The sequence below is a fragment of the Ceratotherium simum genome, chromosome 7 (assembly GCF_057802395.1).
Source record: "Ceratotherium simum simum isolate JZ-2026a chromosome 7, ASM5780239v1, whole genome shotgun sequence".
NCBI classification, from domain to species: Eukaryota; Metazoa; Chordata; class Mammalia; order Perissodactyla; family Rhinocerotidae; genus Ceratotherium; species Ceratotherium simum.
This window is the reverse complement of record NC_141906.1, coordinates 85353752-85376594: the sequence shown is the minus strand read 5'-3', so window position 1 is coordinate 85376594 and position 22843 is coordinate 85353752. Positions and strand designations below refer to the sequence as shown.

The 22843-nt window shown below is 37.4% G+C and overlaps 1 protein-coding gene across 1 annotated transcript in view; it reads right to left on the bottom strand.

Moving 5' to 3' along the window:
- Positions 1 to 203: 203 nt before the first annotated feature.
- The window catches only part of LOC101397792 (beta-galactosidase-1-like protein 3), a 63488-nt gene continuing 40848 nt past the window's right edge, over positions 204 to 22843 (bottom strand). The window contains exons 12-22 of the mRNA XM_087434095.1: positions 10947 to 11031; positions 9210 to 9347; positions 8540 to 8620; positions 7742 to 7848; positions 6779 to 6919; positions 6371 to 6442; positions 5797 to 5875; positions 5249 to 5336; positions 4830 to 4941; positions 678 to 794; positions 204 to 563 (exon numbers count right to left, since the gene is read on the bottom strand). Coding sequence (XP_087290221.1) covers positions 498 to 563; positions 678 to 794; positions 4830 to 4941; positions 5249 to 5336; positions 5797 to 5875; positions 6371 to 6442; positions 6779 to 6919; positions 7742 to 7848; positions 8540 to 8620; positions 9210 to 9347; positions 10947 to 11031 — 1086 coding nt within the window. The 3' untranslated portion in view covers positions 204 to 497. The remainder of the gene's footprint in view (positions 564 to 677; positions 795 to 4829; positions 4942 to 5248; positions 5337 to 5796; positions 5876 to 6370; positions 6443 to 6778; positions 6920 to 7741; positions 7849 to 8539; positions 8621 to 9209; positions 9348 to 10946; positions 11032 to 22843) is intronic.

The following is a 22843-nucleotide window of genomic DNA, read 5'->3' as shown; positions in this document are numbered from 1 at the left end:
CTGAAATCATTGTTCACTGTCCCCTGTATTCCCCTCTCCTACACACACACACACACACACACACACACACACACACACATCAGGAGTTGCATATACCATACTCTCCTGGCATGGAGAGAGCAGTAATCCTTACTCTCTTAGGCCAGAGACCCTTCCCTTCCTCCCAACTGAGTATGGAGAGGAAGAAATAAAATTTGGTTTTTATTTTATTCATATCTGCCTAAAGGCACATTTGATTAGAGAAGAACCTGCTAAGGATTAAACATTTAACTAGGTAAATCAGTCACTGAAGATTTTGAAGACTTTTTAAAGACTAAAAATAGGCATCATATGGATATACTATGGTATACATAACAATTTCCCTGTTGATTTTTTAGGTATTTTCACATTTTTGCTATTGTAAGGAACACTTTGTTTGATATTCTTGACATTCTTCCTCCCGAAAAATTGCTTGTAGATGAACTCCAACAATCCAAGAAATGTGTTATAACACAGTCTTACAACTTGGGTTGGTCTGTAGTTTCGATGTCTGAACCACTCTTTATTTTCTCAAACAGAATGATCTAGGAAGAAAAGTTGACTGTACAGGATCAGCAAGACTGCAATTTGCATTCTGGGGATGAAGGCAGATCTGAACACTTATGAGACATAATAGTCAGGGGTGGGGGTGAACGTACCTCATTGTCTTCTGGATGAAGCCAGGCACCAGGAAGGTAAAGTGTTTCTTGAGGCCCAATAATCCAATATCGTCCAAGGTTACGTCCATTGATGAACACAAATCCATAATTCCAGCTCTGGAAGGGATGGTGCCTTGAGATATAGCAACAGATTCACACTGCCAAGGTAAAACCTAAGGGACTTGGGGAGTGAGAGCAAGACTGAGATGCTTTATGGCACTGAAAGTGGAAGTGAGTTTAGAATGGGACGTATTCTAGAAGTTCTGCCCTGCTGTACCTGGTCCAGGGATGACAGAGGAAAACATGAACCAGTGCTTTAATGCTAATGCTACTGTTGTTCCTACCCTGTGATATATAATGCTGTAATATATACAGCATTAAATAACCAGGTCTTCCACTTCCAGAAATAACTACTAGGTCATAGAGATGAACACTGTTGACAACACCTATAAGAGCTACACAATTTTTTAAACCTGCTTGCAATACAATGAAGAATTACAGGACCAAAATCTAGAAGAAAATTGAGAGACAAGAAGACACTAAGGCAGTTTTTCCACTAGAGGCAACTGCTTATTCAGGAAGAGGTGGGTGAAAAGCTGAGCAGAACTTTTCATAGCCTCACAAGTTTAGGGGAACAAAAATTAGGTACCAGGGAACCCAAGTAATCTACACTCTGGGTTGGGACCCTGAGGGGCTATACTCTAGGATAAGAATTAACTAGAAATAATCCAGTCATTGGATGGAAGCCTTGATTCAAATCATTTCAGTCCTTGTAATTGTAGAAAGGTGATTATTAGTGGCCCTGGTCACCTCCAGGGGTGGATGTAAATCCTCTGACATCATCTTAGGCTTTGAATTATTTCTAGCATTTTTCACATTTAATGTCTGGCACTCAATCAAAAAATAATCAAGCAGATGAGGGAAAAAAAAAGACAATATAATAAACAACCAAAAGGAACAACAGACAATAAAAATAGATACAACGGTGATACAGATAACAGATTTAAAAGTCACAGGCTTTAAAATAACTATGCCTAATAAATTATAATCTTCAAAGAGATGAAAGACAAGACTTAGAATTTTGACTGAGAAGTGGAAACTACAGAAAAGGCTAAAGTTATAGAATAAAAATCTAGAACTAAAAAAATATAATAATTAGAACTAAAAATTTAACAAATATTTTGAATAGCAGATCAGATATAGCTAATTAGAGAACATAGCTAAATAGAGAATTAGTAAACTGAACAATAGGAAAGAAGAAATTTTCCAAAATTAAACTCAGAGGGAAAAAGAATGAGAAACATACAAGGCAGGAAGAGACAAAAGAGATATAGCAAAATGGTCTAACATATAAAATTGGAGTCTCTGAAATATTCCAGGTAAAAGACAAAGCTTTCTCAGGGGCCAGCCTGGTGGCGAAGCAGTAAAGTGCATGCGCTCTGCTGCTGGCGGCCCGGGTTCGGATCCCGGGCACGCACCAACGCACCGCTTGTCAGGCCATGCTGTGGCGGCATCCCATATAAAGTGAAGGAAGATGGGCATGGATGTTAGCCCAGGGCCAGTCTTCCTCAGCAAAAAAAGAGGAGGATAGGCATGGATGTTACCTCAGGGCTGATCATCCTCACAAAAAAAAAAAAAAAAGACAAAGCTTTCTGGACTGAATTTTAATAAAGCAGTTAAATGCTCTGTATAAGAAAATCTTCTAAAATATAAAGGCATTGAAAAAATAAAAGAAAAACAATGGAAAAAGATATAATAGGTAAATCTTAAGCAAAAGGAAATTGCTATAGCCCTAATAATATCAGAAAAACTTGACATTAAGCCAAGAGATATCTTTAGAGACAAAGAAGAAAATCTCCTAATCATCAAATTCTTAATTTACCATGAATGTATATATCATATATAGAGAGGCTAAAAGTATAGATTCAAAATATGTAAGCAAAACTGACATAATAACAGGAGAAACAAAATTCATGACCATAGTGGAAAATTTTCATATAGCATTTCAACAACTAGTAGACAAAGCAAACAGGAATCAATAAAGACATAAAACATTTGAAACAAGATAATTAAAATCAAACTAATTGACATATATAGAACATTGATCTAACACATGCAAAATACACATATTCTTTCAAGTATACATCACAATCTTTACAAATTTGACCATAGGTTGGATTAAACAAGTGTTAAAAGATTTTAAAGTTCTCAGACCATAGTGCAATTAAACATAAATTGATAACAAAATAGTATTGATTACTATTAATCGTAATTACTATTAACTATTACTATTGATGACTATTTTATAGGATTATTTACTATAAAATATCAAAGTATTTGGAAATTAAGAAATACACTTCTAAACAACCCAGAGGCCAAAGAAAAGATCACAAGGGAAATTAAAACATATTTGAATTCATTGATGATGAAAATAAAACATATAAAAACTTATGAAGTACGTATCCGGAATAGGCAAATCCATAGGCACAGAGAGAAGAGTATTGTTTGCTGAGGGGAGGGGAAGATGAGGAAGTAACTGCTTAACTGTACGGGTTTCCTTTTAGGGTGATAAAAATATTTTGAAGCTAGACAGAAGGAACGGTTGCACAACATTGTGAACGTACTAAATGCCACTGAATTGTTCACTTTAAAACAGTTAATTTTATGTTAAACTTGAAAACTTATGGGATACAACCAAATCCATGCTAAAATGAAAAGTAATAGCTGAATTCATACATTAAAAAAGAATAAAGATTAAAAATAAGTTATCTAAGCAGCTGTCTCAAGAAATTATAAAACGAAAGCAGATAAATCTTAAGATAAAAAGAATTTAAAAAACAATAAAGATAACAGTAGAAATTAAACAGAAAGGAAATACATAATATAGTAAAAGTCATAGCCAAATATTCTCTCATTGAAAGAGTAATAAATTGGTAATGTTCTGTTAAGACTTATCAAGAAAAAAGAGATGTCACTAGACATTAAAAATGTACAATTTAAACCATACATTTGAAAATTTAGATGAAATGGAAAAATTCGCAGAAAAACATACTTTATCAAAACTGACTTTTAAAGAAACTGAATAGTACTTTAATCTTGAAGGAATTTAATCCACACTTATAAACTTTCCCACAAAGAAAATGTTGGCCCTAGATGGTTACACTAATGAAATCTACCAAATATTTAAGAAACAATACCAGTCTCACACAAACTCTACTTCCAAATCATTGATGAGGGTCTTAAACATTGGTACCAAAACCTGACAAAGATATCTCAGTATATACATAAACACAAAAGAAGTCTTAATAATTTGTAATAACCAAACACTGGAAATAATACAAATGTCTATCAACAATAGAATGGTTAACTAAAGTATCGTATATTTATAAATGGACGCCTATACAATAGTGAAAATGAACAAATCACCACAACATCGCTAAATGGTTGAATCCCACAAACAGTGTTGAACAAAAGAAGCTATATAAAAAAAGAAGACATGCTATATAATTCAATATACATGAAATCAAAGGAGAAAATGCTGAATTAGTATTAGAAGTTGAGATAACCATTACCTTTTAGGGAGAAGGGGAGGCAGTGCTTAGGAGGGGTGCTGACAATATTTTATTTTTATCTCAGTGATAATTATATGGTGTTGACTTTGTGATAATTAATTGATCTGTACAACCATATTTTGTGCATTTATGTTATCTATGTGTGTTCATACATAAAAAGATATACTAGGTCAAAACTACCCCCCCTAAAAAAAAGCAAGTTGCAGAATATAATTCATGGAATGCTCCCATTAGTGTAATTGTGTATGTGTTTAGGCAAAGTTTTATATGAAATCACACAAACCTGGTGGTGCTTAGCTCTGAGAAGAGAGGAATTGGAATGGGGGTGGGTTTGAAGGAGAACTTCTACTGTTTGCTCTTTACATCTTGCTATATTTGAATTTTTCCATTGTGTTTTGATGTATTATTTTTTAAACAATGATAAATTAGGAAGATTGAGAAATGTTGGAAGGCTTGCAAGAAAGAGAAAGAAAGGAAGGAAGGGAAGTATTCCTGCCAGGAACACTATGGCTTTGCTTCAAGACCCTTTAAAAAACAATAGGTGCTTGGGGCACCAGGCAGAAGAGGGCGGCTCACTTACCAGTAGTCTCAGGAAGGTGTCCTTGGGAGAAGAGCCAGCCTTCAAGGTAGCAAGGTAGAAGGCAGGGCCCGAATAGCTATTTGGGACAGGCCTCCAGGTGGCAGAGCGAAGCCTGGAAGAAGGGCCAAGCTTTGAGGGAGAGGAAAGCCCCTTCCCAACTCTAGTCCCAATATCCACCCTAGAGTTCCCACACAGGAACTAGGCGTCTGTTTCAGCGAGATATATTAGACTAGAAGCATTAAAATTGGAATCAGGAGACTTATTCTAGGGTTCTAGTCCTGATTCCAAAGCACTCTATATCCTGGGTAAATCACTTCAGTTCTCTGAATCTTGGGCTCTTCATCTGCAAAGCAAAGAGTTTGAAATCTCTGAGTTCCCTGATCCCCGAAAGGGTTTATTGGGCATAAGTAGGAATGTACCTCTTGAAGAAGCTCATTTTCATTTCCAGAGAATAGATAGTGAAACCCTCCAGGGGAACATTATTGATGGTAACAGATCCAGTTAATCCTGCAGGTGGGAAGTAGGAAAGAGAATTTGGACAGGGACTGGATATTCTACAGTGCCTGAACAAAGAAATCCAGACCGTACATGCCTCATGACAAGGGCTCAGCCAGAAGGGCAAACACTTGTCTGACCTGCTGTGACTGAAGGTTTCTTGTTGTATGTTTCCACAGTACCAAGAAAATTCCCCAGTTAGTATCAGAACTTTCCCTGAAATTCCCAAAAGGAGACTGGACTCTGCTCCAGGACAAGCCAGGACTCAACCAAACTGCTCTACTTTCCTACCCTGAACTGGAGAAGGCAGGACAAGGGAGAGGGAAGGAGTTTGCATCTTTGGTCCTAGGACCTAGGTATCCCACTGCCCGAGGGGCTTATTTTTTCCTCCCAGTCCCAACATAGCCCCAATCTTAGGATCCAAGGAACCATGAAGAGAGATTACAGCCTGTTTCTCAGGCCTAGAGCCTACCTTTCTGCTGATATTGAATTTTCCATGAAAAATTGACTCGTCCTTGATTCTCCACCAGGATCCTTAAAAGCTGACATTCCTGCTTGGGATAGACAAGCTCTTGGGGACTACATGGCCACGGAGGGTTTTTACTCTAGAACCCATTCTTCTCTGAGTCCCAGATGGAAAGACAAGAAAATGGGAGAAACGGAGGCTCCAGAGCCCAGCTGTCCTCCCTCTCTTGCAAGGACTCTCTGTGTTCCTGTTCCACACTCAGTCTTCCCTTTCCTCTTCTGGTAGGCCTTAGGAAAGGTAGAGACTCAGCCATGCCTGTGATCAGAGACCCCCCAGGGGCTGATGATTGACTCAGGGCTCAATGGGAAAATTCCTTTAACATCAAAGCATGTATGCTGCAGCCCATGCTGTACCTGGGCCTGGGAGATGCAGTTATGCTTAGAGCCCTGAACACTTCCTGCAGGGACCCTAAGTGAGGAGCAGTAGTGCTAGAGAAAGGAGGCAGTCTATCTCAGGACTGGGCTATGTTTGCATTTGAATCGGAGGTCTAGTGCAGCACCTAGACGCTTGAATTACATACCCTGACTTCAGGAATGTTCAAGTTCTGAGTATTATCATACAGGATTCCTATTCTTGTCTCATTCAAAAACACCTGCAAAAAATGAGCCAGCATCAGACTGATAGGCCCGCCTGAAGAAACGAAGAAGAGAGGCTCTGGTTTAGAGAGGAGGTCATTAAGAAGGAAGGGTCCAGCCTTGGTGCTCACAGATGGCTAGAAGCTGACCGAGAGGCTCCAACAGACTTAAGCTGTGATAAAGCAGAAAGGAAGTTTCTTTGGTTTGACTTTATATTCCCGATGCCTCACACAGAGTAGGTGCTTAAAATTACTATCAAATACTAAAGTTGACCAGTGACTAATTACCCTCCCCAATAGCAGAGTTAGGCTAAATGTTCTGCTTACCTCCATAGACAGCATGCTGACCCCTACCTGTGCTGTATCGTGAACATCAGCATGGAGCTGACCTCCAGAGCAGATGGAAGTCTCATAGAGTACTAATCCATAGGACTGACCATTTCCATTGTTTATAGGAAGATTCTCCATGTTGACTGGTATATTAGATATGACTGGCTGTGAGAGAGACAAGGCAGAAACAACAGCCAGGGCGATAAGGAGTCAGGATACTTCTAAGACCCTTGTCATTTTTTGTAGTACTTCCTAATAGTCCCCAAGCAGTCTTTGGATGAAAACTACTAAAACAGATGCTATGTGATGACGCTCATGTGCTTTATGTCCCCACCGACCAGGAAACTCAGGGGATGGTGGGGGCATGGTAGAGGGAACAATTGCTGTAATCATGAGAATTAACAGAGTTAATAAGTTATATTCTAACATAACTGAAGTCAAGTAACGAATTATGCACTAAGCAAACATTTATTTAGCATTTAAAACACTGATAGCAGGTGTGAAACCAATACGAATTCAAGACTTAACATTTTCTAAACAATTTTCACCTTTTCTTCAAAATAGGACAGGTAATCTAATTTTAAAGGCAGAGCAAGTACCCAAAGAAGTTCAGTGATTTGGCCTAGTTAACGGTGAAGAGGAGTCAGAAACTCAGCTTCTTGGATTCCTAGGTCAGCAGCCTTTCCCATATGGATCATGCAGTCTCACACAAGAGCATTCACCAGATGGGTTCATCTGAGCTGGGAAATAGGATCCTCTAAGATCCTCACCCCCACTCATTCTTCAAGTTCAAACCCCTTCACAGTCCACCCAGAAGGAGCTTGTGGTTCTTGTCCCATAGTTCTAAACTTGGACAAAACGCAGAGGATGAGTTTTCACACTTCCCAATAAAAAGCCCTTGAAAGAATCTATACTCCGTGGCCTAAGGCCTTGTCCCTCATGTCTCCAGTGGCCACCGCCCTATTCCAGTGACCAGGCAGTACTCACCTCATTTAAGTACTGTAGGACATCCCACAGCGGCAAGTAAAGGGATGATCTCATAGAGGGATACACAGCCTTAGGAGTGAGCGCAGGTAAGGGGGGCAGGGGAATTGCTGCAACAAAAATGGGCCATGAAATAACTACTGCCTTCTCCAAGCCTCCCCCTTCCTATCCATGAACTCTTGTATCCTAGAGCCAACAAGACAAATGGGTCCTATCCTAACACATGGGTATACTTCTCCAAGAGTGATGGAAAAACCCACAATAACTAACTTGGAGCCATTTTGTATGCACAGCCCTCTAAGGAGTAAGATGTTCATACAGACGGAGGGCTCTTAGGGAGCAAGAACTCTGCCTTATGCCTTTTGGCAATACTGGTGCTTATCTACTTTCTAGCACATAGTAGATGGTTAATTAACTTTATTTAAATAAAATTAAATAGGATGATTTCTGCTACTGTATATGAGGGTATTATGCCATATATCATATAAGAGTTTTACAAATAATTTTACAATAGTTACAAATAGTTTTACAAATAATAACTTACTTAATTTTCACAATCATTATAGGAGACGAGTATCACTGCCTTAACGTTTCAGTGAAGAAACTGAGGCTTAACGGGCTTAAAAACACTCATGCAAAATCACACAGCTTTTAAGTGGGAAAACCAGGATTTGAACTTAAGATTGCCCTTACTCTTAAGTGCTCCATTAAGCTTCTACCTGTAGAAGAAATCCTCCCCTCTCCTCACCCTTCCACTTCACGAGGAGGACCACCCCACAAATTGAAACAGTTGCTTAGTACCCAAGATGGATCCAAAGAGTTTTCGAAGCTTGAAATATTTTTCTGTGTAGTCCCCAGCCTCTGTCAGCACAGCATCATAGTCTGCAAGACACCAGGGTGCTGTCAGGGGCCAGGCACTCCTCCACAGCACGCTGTTTCAGCACTTCTGCATGAGACGGGCCAGGACCACCAGCAGGAGACAGAAGACACATCTTCCTCGCCCCCTGGCCCAGTCCATCGCAGGCTGGGGTGTGGGAGAGTGATGCCAATGTAGCAACACTCCCCACAAGCCTTCCTGGGATCTGAGGCTGTCACAACACTGGGCTTATCCTTCTGTGTCACTTTCTAATGGACACTGTCTTCTTTCCTCAACTTGGATTGCCCAGCTGTGCCTATTGTTGCCTGGGCATGGTGATCACCACTTGCATTCTGTCTCTCTTGGAAGGTTCAAGTCAAGGAGTACACAGTGTACACAATGAGTGGAGCAGAGCTCTGGGTCACATGCAGCCCTGTCTACTGCAATGACAGACTGTTGGACATTATGAACATCACAGAAGAAAGGAAAATCCTCAATGCTCAGCATAGATCATAGATCAAGAACCCAGTGATGCCAGAACACGCTTTTGGAGCCTAGTCTGTGAAGCTCCAACACCACCTACGCTGGGAGATGACCATACCAGTGAACACTTGCCATAGCTAGTGACGACACCACTGTGCTTCACAAAATTTGTGGCCCCGTTTATGAAACCGAAGTTGGTTCCACCATGGAACATATATACATTGAAGGAGATCTCAAATTTGATAAATTCAGACACAGTTTTTTCAACATCTGTAGATGAAGATGAAGATATACAAAAAATTAAAAATTAAGAGAGGACAGAAGTCTCTGGTGAAATCTTATCATTCCCAACCCCGCCCCACAATCAACTTAACTGTTTTGTCTTTCAACCTCCACTAAGATTCTAACCAGCAAAGAGGTGCAACTGGCCAGAACTACTCTAGGAAACTAAGTCTTGTCAATACCAAGAGCCTTTTTAAAAATTATTTTTCCCAGAGTATGGACATAATTTGACTCCAAGATACATCTATTAAATAATAGCCTAAGAACCCTTATGTCACTTAAATTTCTAATGTTCATTAAACTTTTTTGAAATTGTACAAATAATTAGTATACATTCACTACTCTCTTGGGTAATATCTCTTGGGACACTGGTTTAGAATCACTGTACTAGTTCATGAGTGGCTGTTCTCAATCTTTAGCCACAGAAACTCTCCTTTTGTCACCATGGTTTCACAGGTATGATCATCCTTCGCCTGGCCATAATAGGGAGCAGAATGGTTAAAAGTTAGATGTGGGATTCCATCCTGGCTGTGCTCTTTCCTATTTGTATGACCTCAGATAGCCTGTTGTCTCTCCCAGAACCTCTGCTTCCTTATCTGTTAAGTGAACGTCCTAATTGCTACTCCATCATAGGACTGGTGAGAGAATTAATTGATGAGAGAGCATATGTAGGAAATATGGCATAGTGCTGACACATGAGTGATCAGAAAACTGTTGTTCGGTGGTGGGGGTGGTGGCCTTTTTTTTTTTTTTTCCTATTTTTCAGCCCAAATCAGGCTTTTCTCAGTTAGTGAGTACTTTTCAACAGTCTTCTTTACTTCAGGTACAAGTGAGCTTGTTTTCATAATAGCGATGGCAAAATATCTTTAGGAACAAAATACTTTTATTAACAACATCTGCCAGGCACTCTTCTGAGTGGTTTACATGGATTACTATATTTAATCCTCACGACAACCTTATAAAGTAGGTTACATGATACTCCCCATTTTTATATGAGGACACTGAGACAGAGAAGTGGAAGAAAGCTGCCTTGGACCACGTGGCTAGTGTGCAGAGCTGTGATTGAAATCCAGTTCTCTTTGGTTCCAGGATCTGCACTCTCAGCCATCATTGCGTGTCCTCTTCTGAAAATTACTCCCATTTAGTTGACAACTCCGTAGCAAATGGCCTGTGCATTTTCTGAGATGATTGAGACATTTAGCAAACGCATCCCCTTCTTCAGAGATGTCATCTTCTCAGGGACCCTTTCCATGACCACCTGGCCATCTCTCTGCAGGTCGGCACTGTCTTTCCTATCACTGCCTCCTGTTTGTTTGCTTCAAAGCACTTGACAGTTGTAGAACTCTATATTGATTCTTTTACTTCTTAATCATCTGTCAACTCCACCAAATTACAAGCTCCCTGGGGGTAGAAACCCGGTGATTTTTATTCACCAGGGCACTCGCAGGCCTAGCCAAGTCCCTGTACATAACAGGGGCTGAGTGAGGAGTTGTGGCTGAATGAGCTGATTAATTAGCAGAGAAATGTGTGAATGATCCATGACTCAGGGCCATCTCTACTTGGGGTCAAACACTGCAAAACACTTACCATCCGCATCTCTAACCACATGTTTACTTCCCCATGTGTCGAACCAGCCGACCCAATATTCCATAATCATAATAGGCTTATTGCTCTAGAAACAAACCAAATCAAACATTAAGTCTAGCAAAAAGAAAAACTGAAAAACTAAATACAACAGATGAGAATTTGAGGAACTCATACTTTTCACTTTTTCCCAATTCAGCGTTTACCCCCACCCCTACTCCCCCTCACCCACTGCACCTTTGCCACCACCCATGGCTTTGTTTCTTCCATGCCTCCTCAACGTTCATTGTCTCCGGACTCCTTCTAGCTTTATGCGTCTCCCTGCTATACCTGGATAGCATCATCAATAATCCCAGCCTTGTCATATGTGAGGCCGGTGTCAAAAGAATCAGCTTTGGATACACAAGGACCTGACTGCAATTCCTCCCATAGAAACTGTGGCTCAGAGGTCACACTTCTGGTTGGGGCAGAACCACAACTCAAATCCAGGTCTGAGCTGAACTACCAGCCACTAAGTTATGTTAATAGATTAAGTATATCGTTCATTTTCTCGATACCTTTATTTAATTTTATTCTACCTCATCTGCATTGAAATGTCCATTGTAATTGCGTTTCTATTCATTTCTTTTTCATTTCTAACAGTTCTTACTTTGTATATTTTTGTTAATAAACAATTATACGTAAGAATTCATAAATGTTATCATGTCTTTATGGATTGTACCTTTTACTAATAATTATTGAATTCTTACCATGTGCTGAGCACTATCTGAAGTACTTTACTTAACTGTTCTGTATAACAACCTATAAGGTAGGTACTATCAGTTCCTATTTTACAAAAGAAGAAATTGTGGTTGGGTAACCAGTCCACGTTCACTCTTCTAGGAAGTGCTAGAACTGGGATTTGAACTCAGCCAGGCTAGCTCCAGAACCACACTCTTAACCATTATACTATATTGTCTCTGGATTGCAAATGACTTCTATCTAAAACTAGAAGAAAACATACCAAAGCAATTGCATTGTCCAAAACTTCTAAACTAACTCTTGCCTAAAACATAGGTATCTCTTAAAATTCATATTACTTGTGGCCTAAACTGTCAGATGCCACAGGCTTTCAGCCTGATACCTGCATTCCACTTCTAGTCTAGCATTTTCAAGGCTGATGAAGAATGTAAGTTCTTTTTTTAAAAGTTGACATCTTCTCCACAGCAGGACTAGCTGTTGTTGTGCCGTGTGTATTAAAATGGAAAACTATGGCTGGGCTTCTCTTGGGGAATAGGTCAGGCATTCACACTATGCATTCTCAATTGCATTCCTGGAGTCCTCCAGCATCCTGCTGTAATCAAAAATGGTCACACTGTAAGCCTGAAGACCTGCCATCCTAGAACTTAGCTGATCCCTGGGGGTAGATACAATGTTTTCTGGATCCCATGTGTTTTTCCATCTTGGTTTAATCCCTTATTTCCTGCATCCTCCAAACACTTTCGTAGAAAGGGTAAATGGAAAATAATTATTCTGAGTCATGAAATATCTAAAAATATCTTTATTTTACCAATACAGTTGCTTAATATTTAGGCTGGGTATAAAATTCTAAGTTGAAATTCATTTATCCTCATAATTTTAAAGGCATGTTCCATTGCTTTCTATCATCCAGTGTCGATATTTTAAACTCCTATATATCTGATTCTTGTTGCTTGGTTTGTAAGCCTATAGTTTTTCCTCTCTGTAAGATGTTAATTTTACAATACGGGTCTTTTTATCATTTATTGTCCCAACCATTTGAGGGGCAACTTTCAATCTACAGATATATATCCTTCAGTTAAAGGAAGTTTTCTTATTTTAGTTATTTGTAATTTCCTTTCTTCTGTGTTCTTTGTCCTCTCTTTTTGTAACTACTATTAGTAAGATGTTAGGGCTCCTAAATTGTTCTTTTAAGACATTTATGTTGTCTCTTATCCTTTATTACTTGTTGACTTGTCCTATTTCTAGGAAATTTCCTCATTACCTTCCAACTCCTATATTTAATTTTTAATTTAAAATATTAGATTTTAATTTCAAGGTGTTCTTTTGGTTCTCTGATTATCCCTTTTTCTTAATATTGCACTCTTGTCTCATGCATAAATAATCTTATCCATAGCTCTATGCACACTAATAAGCATTTTTAATATTATATTCTGTTTCCTGAATTAACTCTATATTCCCCAGTTTCCATTTTCTTCTTTATTGGTAGTTTAATTATTTTTTCACTAGGAACTTTTACTAAATAAATACAGATCCTTGACTTTTCCATTTGTATTTAAGAGGAAAGACTGACTTCTGGTGTTAAAGTGGCACTGTGTTATCAGTCCACTTGACACTCTCCTCTTGAAAACTTTCAAAATCAAAATCAAGAATGAGAGATGAAAACACAAACAGTATCTTCCATAGATCTAAGAGACATCTGAAGCTTCAAAATATAAATTAGGAGAAAAGAGTGCCAAAGCACTCATTGAAGGTCTATCAGGGATTCAAAAATGCAGAGACAAGATACTCTTTGTTGAAGGCTTTAGGAAAGGGTAGCAGGACAAATTTCTTCGAGGTAAGAAGAATACTCTACAGTGTGATACCAATAATTTCTTATTTGCAATTACAGAATGGGATGCACAAGCTGGTAGAAGGAGTACACTTTGCATAATTCCACGTATCAGAAGCTTGGAAAGAAGTAATTATTGAAGAATCACAGATAAAAATTATTATCAGGAAGAAGTCTGCTTGTGAGGCATCTGAGAGCAGTCCCATAATTTTGGTTGGCTCCCTGGAAGAGCAGGGAATGGGAAAACAGAGGTAGGTAAAAAAAAGAATTCATCCCTGCATACAACAATGAGCCATAAGATATATTGTTAGCCTGGAATGCAGTCATGTACTCTTTCTCACAGAAACTTCTCTTAAGTACTTCAGCCTACAAGAGAAGCCAACATTTACTCAACTCAAAGAGGAATAATAATAAAAAAAGAATAAAAACAGAAACTATTTTTAAAATTTAAACTAAAAAGGGGATAAAAACAGGAAAAGAAATTACAAAAGAGAAACAGCAAAAACTTGCCCTGGGACAGGTCAAAATTATAGTCCAAAAATATTGTTGTAAAGTCACAAATCTCAATGAAACAATCACCTCTATAAACTGAGAGCATAAAATAGAACTAAAAGTATTCAAGGAAGAGTGATATGATAAAAAAATCATAGGAGCTAAAATATAACCTGGCAGAGTTAAAAAAAAAAAAAAGGTAGATAAAATAGAAACTATTAAGTCAAAACTGGAAGCAGCTAAAAGGAAAATAAACACTGTAAAGGACACGAAAAGAAAGGTAGCAAAAGGTGAACAAAATTAAATGGAAATAAACATAGAGAAGAAAGGATTAGAGAGAAATGGATGAGGGAGATGTGGAAGACAGACAAAATAACTTTGCACTACACATAACTTGTGTCCCTGAAGAGAAAAAAAAACAAAAAACAAATTTAAAAAAATATTAAAAGATACAATAGAAAACACAATTTCCAATAATGATGATCTATATTATTTGGACCAACCTTCTCATTGAGGACAAGAAAAGATGTCGGATAAAATATAATATCATCTTAGCTATAGCTGAAAGGAGAATTAATCCATGTGAAGACAAATCGGAAGAAAGTATCCAAAAGGCAACATAAGGGGAAAAAAATACGCAAATTAATTACAGATATTGAGCACATGTGAGGTCTAAGGTAACTTTAGTTGGAATCCCAGAATGAAAGGAATGAGACAACAGGGCAGGAGCAATATTTGAAAAGATACTAGCTGAGAATACGCATATTCAAGAAGCCAAACAAATTGCAAGAATAATAAATAAAAGATATTCACACATAGACAGATTATAGTACAACTGCAAAAACCAAAACAAACAAACAAAAATTCTTAACAAAGGGGGAAAAATTACTTTCATATGAGGTAGCCTGAGAGAGGATTTCTCAAAAGCAACAATGAAGTTAGCAGACTACATGCTGAAAGAAAACAACCATCAAGTTAGAATTCTACAGACAGTAAAGGACTGAGGCAAAAAAAAAAAAATAGTTTGCCATAAGTAGATATCATTAAAGGGATGTGTAAAGGATATACTTCAAGCAGAAGAAAAATAATCCTAAACACACTGCCTGGGATACAAGAAATAAGTAGCAAACAATGATAAATATTGGGCTAAAACTGAATGAACATTGATTGCATAAAACCAAATATAATAATATTTCTTAGAGTTTTCAAAAAATAGAAGTCAAATGCAAGAGTAAAATAGAATGTGTGTCTCAAGGGATAAATGGAGTCAAAGTGTTCTACGATACTTGCATACTCTGAGTAGAGTGCAAAGTTATTGCTTAACTTTAGATTGTGGTGGGTTAAGTACTTATGTCAAAATTTCAAGGATAGCTTTTAAAAGATAAAAAAAGAGTTTACAACTCCCATATTGGTATGGGGAAAAACAGGAACTGATTTCTAAAAATAGTTAAATCCATAAAAAGAAGTCAAGATTCTAAAGGAAAAGACAAAAAGAAGTCACAAAATAAGGTGATAGATTTAAATGCAATATATATCAATAATTACATTAAATATAAATGACTAAGAGCTCCAAATAAAAGATTGTGTCAGAATAAGATAAAAAATATTCAAGTAATTTCTGTTCATAGGAGATGTATAAAAAATTACAGTAAAATTAAAATGATGACACAAACAATGATATACCACTTAAATATTAAACAAAAGAAATCTGGTGTGGCAATATCAATAACAGACAAAACTGACCTTAAGATAAAAATCAATATGACACAAAGCAGTCAAAAGGTGATGTCAGCAACATGGCGGAGTGAGCTGTTCCCTTTGTCTCTCCTCCTTTTGAACTACAACTAAATGGACATTCATCAACCAATAGAAGAAGCCTACACAGCACAACAGAACGCCTGAGAGACACACGCAGCTATACATCTGAGGGTGGACGGACTGACTCTCCGGGAAGTGGTGGAGATAGGTGAGCACTCTCTACCCTCCCCCGACAGCCCTGTGCACACAAAGGATCACTTTCCAGCCTGGCACAAGTGCCCCAAAAGTGGGAACGTGCCCCAGGGTGACTGTGGGAAGAGGCAGCGGCAGCCCTTAGCCCACTGGTGATAGCTTTCCCAGCGGGAGGGGAGCCCATTGTGCCCCTGCAGCCCCAAAGAGTGGCCCTGGCTGGGTTCACACAAGAAGCCCCTCCCACCAAGTAAAGTCCACACAAGTGGCTGAATGCTCTTCAGGCTGGTGCAAGTGCCTGCAGTACCCCCACAACTTACAGCAGACAGGGTGGGACCAGAAACTCTGCTCCTGCTCTCCCCAGCAGTAGCAGGTGGAATCTGCAACCTAATACCACTACAAATGCCTTGATAAAAGATTAGTCCATCAAACACCATGAGAAACCATAGCAACAGCTCAGACCAGAAGGAAAATGACAATTCTCCAGAAACCAACCCTGAAGTCACAGAAATTTACAATCTAAATGACAGAGAATTAAAAACAGCTGTCAAAGAAACTCGACGAGTTACACGAGAACACAGAAAGCTCACAGTTCAGTGAGCTCAGGAATGAAATGAACCTCTTCATCCAAGAGATTGAAACTATTAAAAAAATCAAGCAGAAATTCTGGATATGAAAAACATAATCAATGAAATAAAAAATAATCTAGAATACTTAAAGAATAGAGTTGATGTTGTGGAGGAAAGAATTAGTCATTTAGAGGATAAAAATATAGAAATGCTACAAGTGGAGGAGGAGACAAATAAGATTTTTTAAAAATGAAGGAATTCTTCGAGAAATATCTGACTCAATTAGGAAAAACAACATAAGGATTATAGGTATCCCAGTGAGAGAAGAGAGGGAGAAAGGAGGAGAGAGCTTGTTCAAAGAAATAATAGCTGAGAACTTCCCAAACCTGGGGAAGGAACCAGATTTACAAACACATGAAGCCGATAGAATGCCTAATTACATCAATGATAAAAGACATTCCCCAAGGCATATAATAGTAAAACTGGCAAAAGCCAATGACAAAGAAAAAATATTAAGGGCAGCTAGACAAAGGAGAATAACATACAAAGGAATCCCTATCAAGCTTTCAGCAGATTTCTCGGCAGAAAATCTACAGGCTAGGAGAGAATGGAATGATATATTCAAAATACCCAAAGACAAAAACTTTCAGCCAAGAATGCTCTATCCAGTGAAACTTTCCTTCACATACGATGGAGAAATAAAATCTTTCCGAGATAAACAAAAGCTGAGCAAGTTCATTGCCACTAGAACTCCCCTACAAGAAATAATTAAAGATGTGCTCACACTGCAAGCAAAAAGGAAAAGGCCTACAAAGCTTTGAGCAAGGAGATAATCCAACAGACAAAATCAGAAAACTGCAGCTCTCTATCAGAACAGGGAAATGAATATTCAGTTATAACTTAAAGATAAAGGGAAGGAAAGCATCAAATTAACTATAAACACTTCAACTTAGTCACAAACTCACAGCATTAAAAACAGAATAATTTGTAACAACAATAACTCAGAAGGGGGAGAGGGAAAGGATGGAACCTGCTTGGGTTAATGGAGATAAGAGGCTATGAGAAAATGGATTATTTCATGTATGAGATCTTTTATACAAACCTCATGAAACCACAAAAATAAGAGCAAAAAACAAAATAAGAGCAGAGCCACAATTCACAAAAAGAGAGAAAACTGAGAAAACTTACTCAGAAAACCACCAAAATGAAATGGCAGTCAGAAATACAAAGGAAGAGAAACAACAGAAATGTAGATCAACCAGAAAACAAGAGACAAAATGGCAATATTAAGCCCTCCTATATCAATAATTACTCTAAATGTAAATAGATTGAATTCTCCGATCAAAAGACACAGAATGGCCGGATGGATTAAAAATCAAGACCAAATAATATGCTGCCTCCAGGAAACACATCTCAGTTCTAAAGACAAACATAGGCTCAGAGGAAACAGATGGAAGATGATACTCCAAGCAAATGGCAAACAAAAGAAAGTAGGTGTTGCCATACTTATATCAGACAAAACAGACTTCAAGTTAAAAAAGACAATGAAAGACAAAGAGGGGCATTATATAATGATAAAAGAGACATTCCACTAAGGGGACATAACACTTATGAATATATATGCACCTAACACAAGGGCACCAAAATACATAAAACAACTATCAGTAGACCTAAAGGGAGAAATTAACAGCAACACAATAATAGTAGGGGACCTCACCAACCCACTTACATCAATGGACAGATCATCCAGACAAAAAGTCAACAAAGAAATAGTAGATTTAAACAAATCACTTGATCAGATGGACTTAATAGATATATACAGAGCATTCCATCCAAAAACAGCAGAATACCCCTGCTTCTGAAGTGCACATGGATCATTCTCAAAGACAGACTATATGTTGGGAAACAAGGCAAATTTCAATAAACTTAAGAAGATTGAAATCATTCCAAGTATCTTTTCTGACCACAGTGCTATGAAACTAGAAACCAACTACAAAAAAAAAAAAAAATGGGAAAGTCAGAAATATATAGAGACTAAACAACATGCTACTGAATAACCATTGGATTAATGAAGAAATCAAAGAAGTTAAAAAATACCTGGAGACAAACGAAAATGAAAATACAACATACCAACTCCTATGGGATACAGCAAAAGCAGTCATAAGAGGAAAACTCATAGCAATACAGGCCCACCTCAACAAACAAGAGAAATCTTAAATAAGTAACCTTAAACTGCACCTAACAGAAGTAGAAAAAGAAGAACAAACAAAGCCTAAAGTCAGCAGAAGGAGGGAAATAATAAAAATCAGAGCGGAAATAAATGAAAGACAGACTAAAAATCAGCAGAAAGGATTAATGAAACTAAGAGCTGATGCTTTGAGAAGATAAACAAAATTGACAAACCCTTAGCCAGACTCATCAAGAAAAAGAGAGAGAAGGCTCAAATAAACAAAACTATAAATGAAAGAGGAGAAATTACAACAGATTCTGCAGAAATACAAAGGATTATAAGAGAATACTATGAAAAACTATACGCCAACAAACTGGATAACCTACAAGAAATGGATAAATTCTTAGACTCATACAACTTCCCAAAACTAAATCAAGAAGAAATAGAAAATCTGAATAGACCAATTACAAGTAAAGAGATTGAAACAATAATCAAAAACCTCCCAAAAAAACAAGTGTCCAGGACCAGATGGCTTCTCTGAAGAATTTTACTAAACATTCAAAGAAGATTTAATACCTATCCTTCTCAAACTACTCCAAAAAAAAATGAAGAAGATGGAATGCTTCCTAACTCATTCTATGAGGCCACCATCACCCTGATACCAAAACCAGACAAGAACAATACAAAGAAGGAAAATTACAGGCCAATATCACTAATGAACATAGATGCAAAAATCCTCAACAAAATATTGGCAAACTGAATACAGCAATTCATTAAAAGGATCATACACCATGATCAAGTGGTATTTATTCCAGGAGTGCATGGATGGTTCAACATCCACAAATCAATCAATGTGATATACCACATTAACAAAATGAGGAATAAAAATCACATGATCATCTCAATAGATGCAGAGAAAACATTTGACAAAAATCAATATCCATTTATGATAAAAACTCTCAACAAAATTGGTATAGAAGGAAAATACCTCAACATAATAAAGGCCATATATGACAAACCCACAGCCAACATCATACGTGATGGTGCAAAACTGAAAGCCATCCCTCTGAGAACAGGAACAAGACAAGGGTGCCCACTCTCGCCACTCCTATTCAACATACTAGTGGAGGTTTTGGCCAGAGCAATTATGCAAGAAAAAGAAATAAAAGGAATCAAAATTGGAAAGGAAGAAGTGAAACTCTCACTGTTTGAGATGACATGATCCCATATATAGAAAACCCTAAAGAATCCATCAGAAAACTATTGGAAATAATCAATAACTACAGCTAAGTTGCAGGGTACAAAATCAACTTACAAAAATCAGTTGCATTTATATACACTAACAATGAACTAGCAGAAAGAGAAATCAAGAGTACAATCCCATTTACAATTGCAACAAAAAGAATAAAGTATTTAGGAATAAACTTAACCAAAGAGGTAAAAGACCTATACACTGAAAACTATAAGACATCATTGAAAAAAATGGAAGAAGACACAAAGAAATGGAAAAATATTCCATGTTCATGGTTCAGAAGAATCAATATAGTTAAATATCCATACTACCTAAAGCAATCTAAGATTCAATGCAATCCCAATGAGAATCCCACCGACATTCTTCATGAAAATTGAACAAAGAATCCTAAAATTTATATGGAACAACAAAAGAACCCGAATAGCCAAAGCAATCCTAAGAAAAAAGAACAAGCTGGAGGCATCACAATCCCTGACTTCAAAATATACTACAAAGCTATAGTGATCAAAACAGCATGGTACTTGTACAAAAACAGACACACAGATCAATGGAAAAAAACTGAAAGTCCAGAAATAAAACCACACATCAACAGACAGCTAATCTTCGACAAAGGAGCCAAGAACGTACAATGGAGAAAGGAAAGTCTCTTCAATAAATGGTGTTGGGAAAACTGGACAGCCACATGCAAAAGAATGAAAGTAGACCATCATCTTGCATCAAAATGGATTAAAGACTTGAATGTAAGACCTGAAACCATAAAACTCCTGGGAGAAAATATGGGCAGTACACTATTTGACATTGATTTTAGCAGCATCTTTTCAAATAACATGCCTGACCAGGCAAGGGAAACAAAAGAAAAAGTTAACAAATAGGACTACATCAGATTAAAATGCTTTTTTTTTTTTTTTTTTTTTTTTGCAAAGCAAAGGAAACCATGAACAAAACGAAAAGACACCCACCAACAGGGAGAAAATATTTGCAAATCACCTATCCAACAAGGGATTGATCTCCAAAATAGATAAAGAATTCATACAACTCAACAACAAAAAAACAAACACCACAATCAAAAAATGGGCAGAGGATATGAACAGGCATTTTTCCAAAGAAGACATACAGATGGCCAACAGACACATGAAAAGATGTTCAACATCGCTAATCATCATGGAAATGCAAATCTAAACAACGATATATCACCTTACACCAGCCAGAATGGCTATAATTACCAAGACAAAAAACAACAAATGTTGGAGAGGATGTGGAGAAAAGGGAACCTTCATGCACTGCTGGTGGGAATGCAAACTGGTGCAGCCACCATGGAAACAGTATAGAGAGTTCTCAAAAAATTAAAAATAGAAATATTAAGATCCAGGTATCCCACTACTGGGCATTTATCCAAAGAACTCAATGATCCAAAGAGATCTATGCGCCCCTATGTTCATTGCAGCATTATTGACAATAGCCAAGAAGTGGAAGCAACCCAAGTGCCCATCAACTGATGTTTGGATAAAGAAGATGTGGTGTATATATATACAATGGAATACTACTCAGCCATAAAAAAAGACACAATCTTGCCATTTGCAACAACATGGATGGACCTTGAGGGTATGATGTTAAGTGAAATAAGCCAGAGAGAGAAAGACAAATACTGCATGATTTCACTCATATATGGAATATAACAAATACACAGATAAAGAGAAGGGATTAGTGATTACCAGAGGGGAAGAGGGGTGGGGAGTGGGTGAAAGAGGTAAAGGGACACATGTGCAGTGATTGACAATAATTAGACTGCTTGGGGTGACCACAATGGAGTCTACTCAGAAATTGATAAACAATAACGTACACCCGAAATTTCACAATGTTATAAACCATTATGATCTCAAAGTTACTGGAAAATAAAAATACAGAGAGTAAAAAAAAAATCAATACTACACAAGACAAAAGAAATAAATTGTGACATCAAAAACATAAAGTGTGGATAGGATAGTAAAAATGTAGAGCTTTAGAATGTGCTTAAACTTAAGTTATCAACTTAAAATAGATTGTTATAAATATAAGCTGTTTTATGTAAGCCTGATGGTAACCACAAAGCAAAATCCTAGATAAAAAAAAGATAGAGAAAGGAATCTAAGCATACCACTACAGAAAATCATCAAATCACAAAGTAAGAGAGCAAGAGAAAAAAAAGGAACAAAGGAATTACAAAACAGCCAGAAGACAACTAACAAAATGGCAATAAGTCCATACCTATCAATAATTACTTTAAATATAAATGGACTAAATTCTCCAATCGAAAGACACAGGGTGGCTGAATGGATATAAAAATAAGACCCACATACATGCTGCCTACAAAAGACTCACTTCACATGTAAGGACACACACAGACTGAAAGTGAGGGGATGGATAAAGATGCTCCATGGAAATGGAAACCAAAAGAAAGCTGGGATAGCTATATTCATATCAGACAAAATAGACTCTAAGACAAATACTGTAATAAGAGACAAAAAACGTCATTATATAATGATAAAGTGGTCAATTCAACAAGAGGATATAACATTTATATATATTTATGCATCCAACATAGAAGCACCTAAATATATAAAGCAAATATTAACAGACCTAAAGGGAAAATAGACAATAGTATAACAATAGTAGATCATCAATGGATAGATCATCCAGACAGAAAATCAATACGGAAACATTGGTCTTAAACAAACACTAGAGTTGATGGACTTAACAGACACATACAGAATATTCCATACAAAAGCAACAGAATACATTCTTCTCAAGCACACATGGAGCATTTTCCAGGATAGATCATATGTTAGGCCACCAAACAAGTCTTAAATGTAAGAAGACTGAAATCATATCAAGCATCTTTTCCAACTACAATGGTATGAAACT